This window comes from Equus przewalskii, chromosome 16 (genome assembly GCF_037783145.1).
Source record: "Equus przewalskii isolate Varuska chromosome 16, EquPr2, whole genome shotgun sequence".
Lineage (NCBI taxonomy): Eukaryota > Metazoa > Chordata > Mammalia > Perissodactyla > Equidae > Equus > Equus przewalskii.
Window position 1 is genome coordinate 6,844,661 of NC_091846.1, and position 12,764 is coordinate 6,857,424.

Sequence of the window (12,764 nt, forward strand, 5' to 3'; positions counted from 1 at the left end):
ACGAGGCTCTGACCACCGGACAACTCTGTATGAGAGCACAAACATTTCAGATCACATAAGGAGAGGCCAGACTTCTTGTTGAACAGGGAAATACTCATTTAACTCTCCTCCTCATGAAACCTCAATAAAATGACCATGGAAGAACAGATCAGGCAAAAACTCAAAAGGCCAAAGGAGACAAACCACAGACCAGAGATGTCAGGGAACAGACAGAAGGCAGACAGAGAAACTGCAGAAGCCCAAGAGCCCATAAGGGACAAACAAGAAACAAAGTGACTCATCCTGAAGGAGCAGGATGGGGGATGGGGGGTGGCGGGGGAAGGTGACATCTAAAAACACAAGTCTGGTCACAAGTGTTTCAAAGGACCATTTAGACCCCCAGGCACTTAGCCTGCTTTCAACTGCAGGTCAGTGTCCAGAGAGGCTGAACAGGGAACTCTGGGTATAAGAACAGCGAGGACAGCAGTGAGGCCTGGACAGGAACCAGAGGACCAGACACACCCGGAACGAAGCACCTCCCAGGCAGACTGAGGAGTCCTCCCAGAAGCAGACAGCCCGCCCAGAGCAAGGCTCCAGATGCTGACACTGGGGGCAGAAGGGAGTGGGCAGGGAGCGCTCTGTTTAAAGCCTGTTTGCCAGCGGGTCACCCTAGAGTGGAGCCAAAGGTAGACAAGCTCCACCCATAATACACAAAGCTCCAACCAGCGGTCTAGAATTTCATTTTTATGTATGATTGAAATTTGAGGAAAGCTTCCAATAGGAAAGACAGAGTTGAAAATGGGGGGTGGGGGTGGTGAAGTCAGAAACAATCCAGTAATCCTAGGAAAACCTCAGCAACAAACTATAAATAATATCCTGAGAAAAATAAAAGAAAATATTGCCTCCATGAAATAAGATCAAAAAATAAAAGTAACATTCTAAGAAACAAAAAAATGCAATGAGTTGGATGAAAAATAGTCTAAAATGTAGAAGAAATAGTCTAAAATGTAAAATAGAAAGGCAGATGATCAAAAATGGGAGGAAAAATAAGAAAAATAAAGAATCAGTCTAAGTCTTTCAATATGCAACAGTGTATCAAAAAAGACAGAACAGAGAAATTACACTGATAGGAAGAAAATTATCCAAATAATAGTATCAGAAACGTTCTAGAACTGAGGAAAATGAACCATCAGTCTGAATGGGTCCATAAACACCCAACGCAATAACAGGGGAGAGTAAGACACATCATGAAATTTCAGAACATCGTGCATGAGAGCATCTTAAAAGCCTCCCAAAATTTCTTTGAAAGGGGCAAAAAAGCCTCATACAGAAAAGATCAAGAACCAGAAGGGGGCCTGCCCGGTGGCACAGCAGTTAAAGTTCACGTGCTCCACTTTGGCGGCCCAGGGTTCCCAGGGTTAGTGGGTTCAGATCCAGGGTGCAGACCTATGCACTGCTTATCAAGCCATGCTGTGGCACGTGTCCCACATATAAAATAGAGGAAGATGGGCACAGATATTAGCTCAGGGCCAATCTTCCTCAAAAAAAGAAAAAGAAGAAGAAGAAGAAGAAGAAGAAAATGGGAAGGAAAAAAAGAATCAGAATGGCATCAACCCTCAACATCAAAAGAACCAGAAAGCAACAGAGTAATCTCTTAAAAATTGTGAAGGAAAGTTATAACTTAGGATCTATATCTAGCTGTAACAATAACCAAAACACTTTTAAATACACACGATCTCAAAGTTTATCTCCCATGCACACTTCCTAAAGAAGCTAGTGTAGACCGTGTTCCACAAAGCAAGAACACCAGAAAGAAGACAGGATCTGCAAGTGGAAAGAAGTGAAGGGAATATCCAGGGTGACAGAAAAAAGAAAGGCTGGACAAAAGCTGCACAGCAGGAGGACAGAAGGCTCCAGAGGGACGTCATGGGGAAAAGGAGGGGTTACTTGACGGGTACGACTCAGTGGAAACTGATACTGAGGAGGTCTTTTTATTTTTTCAGTTTTGTTGAAAAATCTGGGAAGAATAAATGAAAAATAAGAACATGGAAAAACAAAGCCATGATTGATCCCGTAGGGGAGGAGGAGGAAAAGTGAAGTTGGGCAGAGGCGGTGCGAGAAGAGAACTAAACTTCTAATCCACCTTAACAGGAAGTCAACAGGGTTTTGTTTTTTTTAAATAGCAGTACAAGCACTTTATTTAGAATGGAAGGGTAAAGTCCAGAAAAAATAGCCATCAGTTCAATGAGTAGCTTCCTGTGGGGAAGGACAGAAGAGGGTGGAGACGGCTGATTCTTTGTTACAAGCTTCACACTGACAGAGACCGACAGGTTCCCAGAGCAAGGGGAAACAGGTCACTCGAAGCGCTTCCCTCAAGTCACACAAGAAAGCACACATCCTAATTCCATACTCGTACTTATCGACACACCACTTTGTTCACTATAACTTACTTTGTTATCTGTACTACCGCCAACACAGACATTTTAAAACATTCACCATGGACCCACCTAACAGTACAACAGCATAAACTACTACAACAATTACATAACACAGATTTGCGGTGGTTTTGGTTCAGAGAAGAAAACTCTTCCAAAGTTTTAATAATGTATAATTACTAGAATTACCTCCACAAGGACTGAGATGTATGTTTTCCCTATATTTTGCACTTTTATATCTATACTACTGGGACAATGCCAGGAGTAAATTGACAGACACGCTACAGACACATGCAGGCATTTACAAACTATATTTATATCTGTACATTTGAACCACTTATATTTAGACATTTAAATAATTCTCAAAGAATCAAGAGATCTGTTCTCAGTTGTTCAGCCAACTTTGTTTCCCTTCCGTGACAGATAAATTTAAAATTCCACATCAAGTTTCTTGGCATTAAGTCTACTGAGACAAATGAACAATTTTCCTTTAATAAATTATGAAATGCATTCATCAATTCTGAAGGCTAAGTATCAATGGATACTTACATTGACTAATCCAAAATAGTGCTCATTGACTGGAAACTGTTCTGGACCAATCTCTTTCTCTAATGCCGAGGCATTGGCGCCCTATAAAATGAAATGCAGAAATCTTAGCATTTATAGTATTTTTATAACATTGTCACAATTATATAGGCATTACAGAGACATTCTTTAAAAAAACTACCTATAACTTACAGATCTATAACTTCCCTATAACTACCTAACAATACTGAAAGAAAATAAAGGATGAGAGTGAAGAACGAAGGCTTTTAACAAGATGACTAAAAACTAGTTTGCAGGAACCTTCTCACGGAACCAAAGCCTGGATCAAGGAATTATATTTATAACTTGTTCCTTTTTTCTAAGTAATGAATGAAAGTGGCTGTTGCATCATGCACTGTAACAAGAGTGTAATCTGACAGCAGCCATCTCAGAGAGCTGAAATTTTGTGAAATTCGCCTATATCCAGGGACCTAACAATTCTTCCGAGGTATACACCTGAAAAATTCTCACGGAGAGCTAAGGGCGACAGGAATGTTCATTGATGCGTCACTGATGATGCAGAGCTGACAGCAATTTAGGTGGTCTATAAAACATGACAACATCCTACGTAACAGAGTCAGAATAAATGAGCTAGATTTACGTACAAAAACATGACTATTTCTCAAAAACATTATGTTAAATTAAAAAAGAAAAAATGAGACTAAAACGAAACACCACCATATATATATACACACACACATACACACACTCACACACACACACACAATAGCACACGGCCAATGGGCTGGACAAATGCACATCAGACACACTTGAGTGGGCCCTGGAGGACGGCTGGGACTTGGAATCGGGGTGAAGGATGAGAAGGAAAAATAAAATGAAACCCAAAAAAAGAAGGGCCCTGCACAGACAATATCATATTCCTGAGACCTGTGTCATGAGCTCAGGAATATGATCAACTCCATTCTATGCATCTGAGGTCCCTGAAGAAAAAGCTTAGTGGGTGGGAAGACACGAAGTCCCTAGGCACCAGTACACAGTACCAAATGGACTCAAAACGTGGCTTGAAAGGGGAATGAAAGCAATTCTGAAAACACAGTAACTCTGGATATGTTTACATGAAAATCCCCAAGAAAAGGTACTGATATAACAAGAGAATATAACTGATATGCAGTCAGTCACAAAATACCTGAACACCACTCTGCAGGGCTGCACACGAGACAACACACACAGACGCCTCCTCGAGACACTGCACACGGTGAACAGCCCTGAGCGCTCAGGAGCCCACTGCGGCAGTGTCCTGGCTGAGCTCCGATCCTGAACCTGGGAAGCCCAGCCCTTCGTCAAACACATCCTCAACTTCCTGAAAGGTCAGGCCCGAAAATAAGCGCTGATCAAAGGGACCTGGCGGGTTGGTGGTCAAGTTCTGCCAAAACAAGATATTTCCTCTAACGTCCTCCAGCCACCCAGCACTTGTATGCAGACATGACACAGTCTTTATTTTTTTCATTTAGGCATTATTTTTAGGCTTTCTATAAAACCTCGATACAATCACTAGTTCATAGATACCATTTATTTCAAATTTGGCTATTCATTAACTGTTATTATAGCAACTTCAAGGTCCACCGAACAAAACTGTCTCGGCAGGAACGCTGCCAAGCCCCACTCCCCACTCTGCCAGCTCAAGTCCTGTCAGGAGATTTCCTCACATATGTTGAAAACTATTAGTAAGTCAAGATGTTTACCACCTACTATAAGAATTCAAACTGGTTTACTGGAACGAGTATAACCCTTCTGCACAAAAAAGAAGAAAAGCAAAGGTGCCATTACCCAAAATACAAGCTCATGTATCTGTCTGTGTGGAACGATTAAATGCCAGCACGCACACCTTAGGAAAGCATTTCTGGCCCTGAGGATGAACCGAGGACGGAATACCACATGTACATATGTCTCCGGTGTAACTGCAGTCACACGCCACACACTGTGTATCCCAGCCACCCCAGATGTCCCACTCGGCCCCCAAACACCACAGACTTCCAGACAAGCTTAGAAAGCCCACCTTCAGGGTAGTTTTCACTATGGATCAAGTTATTAGCCTTTCTGTGACTCAGTTTCCTAACTGTAAAAGGAAAATGTCACCAACTACTTTATAGGGTAGCTATAAATTAAATGAGTTTAAACTTTTTTTTTGTTAAAGATTGGCACCTGAGCTAACAACTGTTGCCAATCTTCTTTTTTTTTTTCTGCTTTTTCTCCCCAAATCCCCCTGGTACATAGTTGTGTATCTTAGTTGCAGGTCCTTCTAGTTGTGCCATGTGGGATGCCGCCTCAACACGGACTGACGAGTGGTGCCATGTCCGCGCCCAGGATCCGAACTGGCGAAACCCTGGGCCGCCAAAGCGGAGCACACGCGTGAACTCCACTTGGCCATGGGGCCAGCCCCGAGTTTAAACTTTTGTGAAAGCACATGGCAATGCCTGGTACATAAGCAGCTGTCCCAGAAATGTTGGTTCTCTTCTCCCCCTTTCCTTCAATTCCAAGGGGGGAAAAAGGCTTCTCTCATTTAGCCAGTAATGTTCATAAATATGATCTGCCCCATGTAACAGCTAAGAAATAACATGAGAAGGAAACAAAAGTTACAACAAAAAAATGAGACAGCTACCATAGAAAAAAAAGACAGATGGTCTCCTCAGTGCAGCCAGTTCCACAAAGCGGCGTCTGGAGCTTTCATCACTGTACCCCCAAAAGCCTCCTGACAAAGTGGAAGCACAGTCCAATCCGCCAGGGAAGACGAAGCGAAGTGTGACCAAGTGGAACAGCCACAGAACACTGCCATTTAACCCTTCTGGATTTAAGAGTCTTCATTTGCAAATAAAAGGGTCAGTCTCCTCAGTGATTTTCAAACCCCCAGCTCCAAGTTCATCTATTGGGTTTTTAAGTAAGCTTTTACACAAATGAAGGTTTTCACAGCTAAGTGTGTTTGGAAAATTAAAAGGCTGGGTAATTTCTAAAGACTCTTCTAACTCAACATTCTATCATTTCCAAGCACTTTTATCAACACTTCTGAGGACACTACTATCCCAACACAAAACTCCAGGGAAGTCCCAGTCAACCAATGCACGCTCCGCAGCGTAATTCAACAGGGAGCGATGGCCGTTACAGATGGAGTTAGGGGGGCAGACGCACTCTCCTTAATGCTAGTTCTGCATTCAGGTACACGACAGCACACTATCCCTTACTAAGGCAGTAATGCTGCAGAGCAGATCCCCAGTGTGCAGGAGGATACTCTCACGCACGGATTCACGTCTCTCCCTGCAGAAATGATCAGAGTGCACCCCGGCCTCCAGCAGAACTGCTAACTGCAAAGGCAAAGAGTCGACAAAGCAATCTAGTTTCTGATGAGTGTTTTTTTTTTAATTTAAAAGTGTTTTCAACACTAGAGTTAGATGTAACTGGTTGAAAACCACCACTAAGCTGAAAATTTGCTGTACAATTTTCAGCATCTTTTGAAGAGTGCTGAAACATCATCCCTTGAAGATTCTGTTGTAGGCTGACTAACCCTATCATGTCAAATAATGGTCAGTCAAGCACCTGAGGATTTAAACTGAGCCTAGAACAAGTCAGTATCCAACAGTAATGGCTCTGAACAATCTTCCATGCCTACACGGGAGAAATACGATACTACTACAATTAACAATCGTTTATGAAATCAGTGATTCTTTACTGGAATAAAGGGAAGAAATGGGGGTAAGCTCAGTTAAGAATTTCTGCTCTAAAGCTTTCATAGGTATCAGCATTCATTTGTTTTGTGTGAGTCCACGACACGCACAGAAGGAAGAAGACTTTTCTTCTGACTGGTCTCTCCCCATTTCTGGAACTTACACAAAAGATTATTTTAGACTCAGTACCTATTACCACAGAATTCATCATGAAGAAGCAATTGGATATTCATGACCCTCCTGAGGAAAACAACCAAAAGATGGATGAATTTTAAAATTAAAAAACAATAATTTACTGAGCTGGTGAGAAAATAAGGAATCCACAGAAACCAAATAACAAATGCTGGGGGAAACCCTGGGAGACAAGCCAAAGGCAAAGACAGATCCCACACCGCGGGGATCTGCCAACACTCATGACCTTGAGGCTCTCTTCCAACAGCGGAAGGGAGGACAGGAAAACCGGCCCTGAAACTCAGGGCCCACCCAAGAGACAGAAGCCAATGGAAGACCCCAGCATAACACTGAGATCCAAAGAGGACTGTATCTTCACCTTAAGGGGGAACAAGAAACAATCCTGTACCACAGAAGGAAACAGCAAGGAAATGTGCCTGACTTGTCCTTGGCACTGGGGTGGAAGTGAGTGGAGTGTTGAGGGGAGAAGTTGGGAGGTTAAATACCTTCTAAAAATTCATAGACACAAGCCGCCCTCATGAAAGTTTGTGACCCAAATTCACGCAAGCTGTATGATCTTAAAAAAAGAAAAAAGCTCAAGTAGAAAATATAATTAAAAGAGATCCTGAGTTGATAGTGCCCTCTTTCACCCTACAACTAGCAGAATTACACATGTACTCTGGAAGGCAAATTCAACCCACTCCACAAAGAACTCCAAGAGATCAGAGTTCACAATCAAAAATGACGCAGATACACAAAAACAACAGAAAAATACAGCACTATGATTAAAAGCCAGCAGAAGCACAGACAGCAGAGTCAGACTTAAGATATTATGTATCAGAACTATTTCAGACATGATATAAATAAAACAAATGCTTCATATGTACCAAGAAATAACAAAGGCTTGATTATAAGAATCAATATGAGACCCTGAAGTCTAAGCAGATTTTTTTAAAAGAACCAAATAAAACTTCTAAGTATAAAAATTACAATAATTAAAAGTAAAAACTCAATAGTAACTACAGAGGCAGTAAAAATTCAGAGGCTGTGAGAAGTTGGGGCGGGGGTGGGGATGAACAGGAAGAGCACAGAGGATTTTTAGGGCAGTCCAAACACGCTGTACAATGCCGTAGTGATAAACACGTCATCACACATTTGTTCAAACCCACAGAATGTACACCAAGACTGAACCACAGTGTAACCACGGACTTCACGTGATGACGACATGCCAGTGTAGGTTCATCAGCTGTCACACGTGCACCACTCTGGTGGGGATGGTGACAATGGGGGAGGCTACGCGTGCATGGACACAGGGGGTATGAGGGAAATCTCTGTACCTTCCCCTCAATTTTGCTGTGAACCTAAAACTTCTCTAAAAAAGAAAAACCTTTTTTTTTTTTTTTTGAGGAAGATTAGTCCTGAGGTAACTACTGCCAATCCTCCTCTTTTTGCTGAGGAAGACTGGCCCTGAGCTAACATCCATGCCCATCTTCCTCTACTTTACATGTGGGACGCCTACCACAGCATGGCTTTTGCCAAGCGGTGCCACGATCCACACCCGGGATCCAAACCGGCGAACCCCAGGCTGCTGAGAAGTGGAATGTGCACACTTAACCACTGCGCCACCGGGCCGGGGCCAAAAGAAAAAGTCTTAATAAAATAAATTAAGAAAGTAAATCAGAAAAAACTCAATGGTTGTGCCTAAGAAACAAGGTTAATATTGGGTAATATTTCTTAGTCAATATAATGCTACTAATTGAAACTAAAGTTTTATTAAAAATAGGAAACGTTATTTTATGGAAAAGATTTCAGTGAAGAATAGATTGATATGGATATGGAGCTGCTGCAGAGAAACCATAGTCTACTAAGAACAGCACTGCACTAGCAAAGCCACAAACTTGAGTGTGGTCCTGGCCGTGCCACTGACCAGCCATAATAACTTGACACAAAACGCCTCTGTCTTTGGACCTCAGTTATCTCATACATAAGATCTTGGTATTTATAGTGCCTCCCATCCCCACAAAGGAAATCTCCATAATCTAAAGCCAGAACATGATAAAACATGGTATCTAGGAAGATATGCCATTTTGAAAAGCTAGTTAAGTTCAGTATATACTGTTTAATAGACAACTTAATACATTTTAGCAAGAAATAAAAAACAATGAAAATGCAAAAAGATGAACATCTACTATCTAGAAAACATGCTTATCAAGAATATTTCCCTTTTTTCTTTTCTTTTTTTGCAAGGAAGACTGGCCCTGAGGTAACATCTATTGCCAATCTTCTTCTTCTCACTTGAGGAAGATTGTCTTTGAGCTGACATCTGTGCCAATCTTCCTCTATTTTATGTGGGATGCCACCACAGCATGGCTTGATGAGCAGTGTGTAGGTCCGTACCCAGGATCCAAACCTGCAATCCCCAGCTGCCGAAGCAGAGTGTGTGAACTTAACCACTAAGCCACCAGGCGAGCCCCAATATTTCCTTTTTGATACCAGACAGTTATGGCAAACTATTAGTTTCCAGGCAACTTTCTTCTTGTTTAATACATATATGAAAAAGTACATTTTTCCCACTTTTGTGTTTCAAATCATATCCTAGAATCCAGCGTTTACCATTCCAAGTTTCATACTGAAAGGGTCAGATCAGAGCAGTACGCAAAGGACAACTGCCAAACAGGCAGGAGAGGCTTCCCGAACATGAGAGAAGCAAGTGACCTTGGTAAAGTAAGAAAGGTTCTGGAGGCACAGGAAGAGCGACATGAGAGTGCGAACACAAGAGAGAGGAAGCTAAGGTGAGCAGGAAAAGGATGAACCCAAGGCACAGAGGGTGTAAGAAACAAGTCTCCATCTCTGAAGTGAGACAGCGGGGAAGGGAGGCTGAGAACCTGTCCCTGCTCTCCCTGAAAACAGCGTGTCCCCGAAACCATGTCAGACAACAAAAGTGTCTACGAGGAAACAAACCACGTCCACACTCGACCTTCAGGCATCAGCAGCACACTCACAAAGCGGCAGTCCCCCAGAAAAGGTGAAAGTCACTGGAATCTGAAGATGTGCTTTCTTCCCCACCCCCGGCCCCGAGGGAGGAGCTGCAGAACAGGAGTTTCAAACCACAGTACCGTTAGCGGGTGGCGAGATCAATTTAGTGCATCACAACGACATTTTCTTTCTCAGTAAAACAGAAAACATCACACTCTATCTCCCTACTAAGAGTAAATAATGATTTGTGAAATTTTTGTTCCAATATTTAAGTACGCATCTATTAGGTCTCCCTGTAAAACCTACTTCTCACTGTGGATTGAAATCAAAATAATTTTGATATACAGCGCTGTAGAAGATTTTTAAAAGGGCAAGAAAAAAATTACAAAGTCATAATCCAATTGGGGAGTACACAGTGAATAAAACTTAGCTTTTCGTGATGACACACAGGTAGAAAATTATTAAAAAATAAATTTAAAGTTACAGAGGAGAAAATAACTATCATACTATGCTCCAACAGAGCACGTACTGCAGGACGTCAGCACAGGAACAACACTGAGCGCTCGAGAACTGGGGCAAGGCTTCAGAACCGACGGAACTGAAAGAGCCAAGTCGTGACTTTTCTTCAGAGGTCTGTTCATGATGGCTTTTCGGGTTGGGGAATGAGAGGCCTGAAGAACACGAGCAGGCACTCCTCCTGAGGCTGCGCGCCAGCAGAGATACGCCCCAGGATCAGGAGCCCCGCGCTGCCCGCTGGTTCTAACACGACCCCCCTGACCGCAGGTCACCTGCACCAACCACTCTGCCGCACTTTTCCCAGCACCAAGGTGACAGAGGACAGATTTATGGCATCTACTGCAAATCTAAAATGCTACAATTCCAAAATAGCAGAAATGTAAAATCACAAAGAGTGAATTTAGGGCAAGATATTTCATGCCTTTGACCTCTAATTTCCTAATCTCGCCAAACAGGGCCAACAACCCTCTCTCATCACAACCTGTTTCTAATAAACGTCCCCGAGTGCTCCGAACAACGCCCGGCACAGTGAGCACTGAACAAACAGGTCCTCTCTCACTCCCGCCGCCAGATGAAGCCCCGAAAACGACTGCAACGCCCGGCGGCACTGAGAACGCGCTGGAGGGCTCCAGGCGGACGAGCAGCCCCTCTAAGAAGCCTGGCGCGGCCCTCCGCAGCGGCTGCTCCGGCTCTAACTCTGCCAGCCAAGCTAAACGGTGCTGCCCAGAAGTACAAGGATGCTTCGGGGGCCGCAGACTCAGCCCCGCGGGGCCCCGTCGCGCGCGGCACGGAGGGCCGCAAATGCTGCCCGAGAGCGAGCGCAGCGCCAGGCCAGCCCCGACGCACGAGTCCAAACGCCTTCCTAGCCTGAGACAAACGAATCCCACACAACCAGTCACCCAGCTCCGACCGCCGCGTTCCTGGGGGCCCGCGCCTCTACGCCAGGTCTTCTGAAAGCCAGCTGTGCCCGGGTCCATGAAGGACAACCCATAGGAACGTATTTCCAGTGACGTGTGCGGGTGCTCGTGTGTACATCCCATCCTCCCCACCACGCAGTCTTCAACCCAGTAGGGAAGACTTCGGGCAAGCTTGTAAAGTTTCCAAGAATAGAATTCTTCTCAGGCGAAATTAAAGTAGTTTACTTTCTCCTTCAACTGCCACCACAGGAGCACACACGTGACATATTACACACGTAAAATTCTTCATGTCAGCAATTCAGGAAAATTCATTTCTATGACTAATCACTGGCCAAATGACTGCAAACTTAAATTTCTCAGAAGACTGCACTTACGTGATCCTTTTCATCTAACAGTAATATATACACAAACACATCATGTAAGAAACAGCAGCTAAGCCACAAGTTACATATCTGAATCGTTATAATTCAGTGACCAAACCAAAAACAGGCATGTAACTCCAACCTCCAAAAGGGCAAATAGCCACTAAAAACTCAATGTTCCTATCAGACATGTGTTAAAAGCTACAATCTTCAAATTATTTGATCTAGTATCTTCAATGAAAAGTTTGGTTACATATTCACGGCTAAATGTGTGTTACTTATAGAGAATATTTATACGAGGAGAACGAAAGATTCAGCTTCACTTTAAATCTTTTAACTCAGTCAAGCAATGGAAGAGAAGACGGACTGGACGCCAACAGCAGCAGCACAACCCACGCTTTTGGTCTGTAAATGTCCACAAGACAGTGAGTTACTGAAGAAAATCTCGGTGATTCATCTCTGTGAAGTTAACAGTAGTGACACTGGGCTCATTTAGCAAGAATTTTTCTGCTGGACCTTCCTATTTAGCTTAACAATAATATCAAAAAGAAAATTCTCAATTATGACCAAACTTAGGCTAACAACATACTCAGCAATTCGAGAACAACGAATTTTACAAATCCCACTTTTGTACCAACGCCAAAAAGCTTTTCAAAAAAATTCACAAAATGCTCCCATATATAATTAAACATTTAAAACAAAACCACGCCTGACCTCAGTTCTGGCACCTTACCTACGACAAAAAAAGGGCAAGACTTTGGTTTTTACAGCATCTCTGCACTGCTTTCAACACAGTCACCTGCTTTGGCGAACAAATTACAGGAAATGTTTTATCATTTTAAGCTCTTTATACCACATTCTTGACAGATTTTCCGCTCTATTTTACCAAATAATGTTTCAGCTCTATAAAAAACAAGAAGCCCTGGACTGATCCAGGCGACCCCTCAGACACCTGACTCGGAAAGCTGATTCGTGTGATGATGCTCAATCTGAAAACGAGTGTTCAATGCTGTTCCACTTATAAAAACATCCACAGTTCTACTTTTCCCCAACTCCTATGTTACAGTATAATGAACTACTTGTAAAGTCCCTCACATTCCTGTGAAGACAATCACTATATAGATACAAAGTGCCAAGGTGAAGTGA

At 43.0% G+C, this 12,764-nt stretch overlaps 1 protein-coding gene across 8 annotated transcripts in view; it reads right to left on the reverse strand.

The window, feature by feature from the left end:
- USP12 (ubiquitin specific peptidase 12) overlaps window positions 1-12,764 on the reverse strand; it is an 85,936-nt gene that overhangs the window by 41,175 nt on the left and 31,997 nt on the right. For 6 of the 8 annotated variants that reach the window (XR_011528020.1, XM_070578711.1, XM_070578715.1 and 3 more), the window contains one exon: window positions 2,964-3,044. Coding sequence is in view for 1 of the 8 variants with exons in the window: in XM_070578711.1 (XP_070434812.1) it covers window positions 2,964-3,044 (81 nt within the window). In the remaining 7 variants the exon portion in view is untranslated. Of the gene's footprint in view, window positions 1-2,963; window positions 3,045-4,146; window positions 4,250-12,764 lie in introns of those variants that run through there. The other 2 variants (XM_070578714.1, XM_070578717.1) reach the window with 2 other exon arrangements.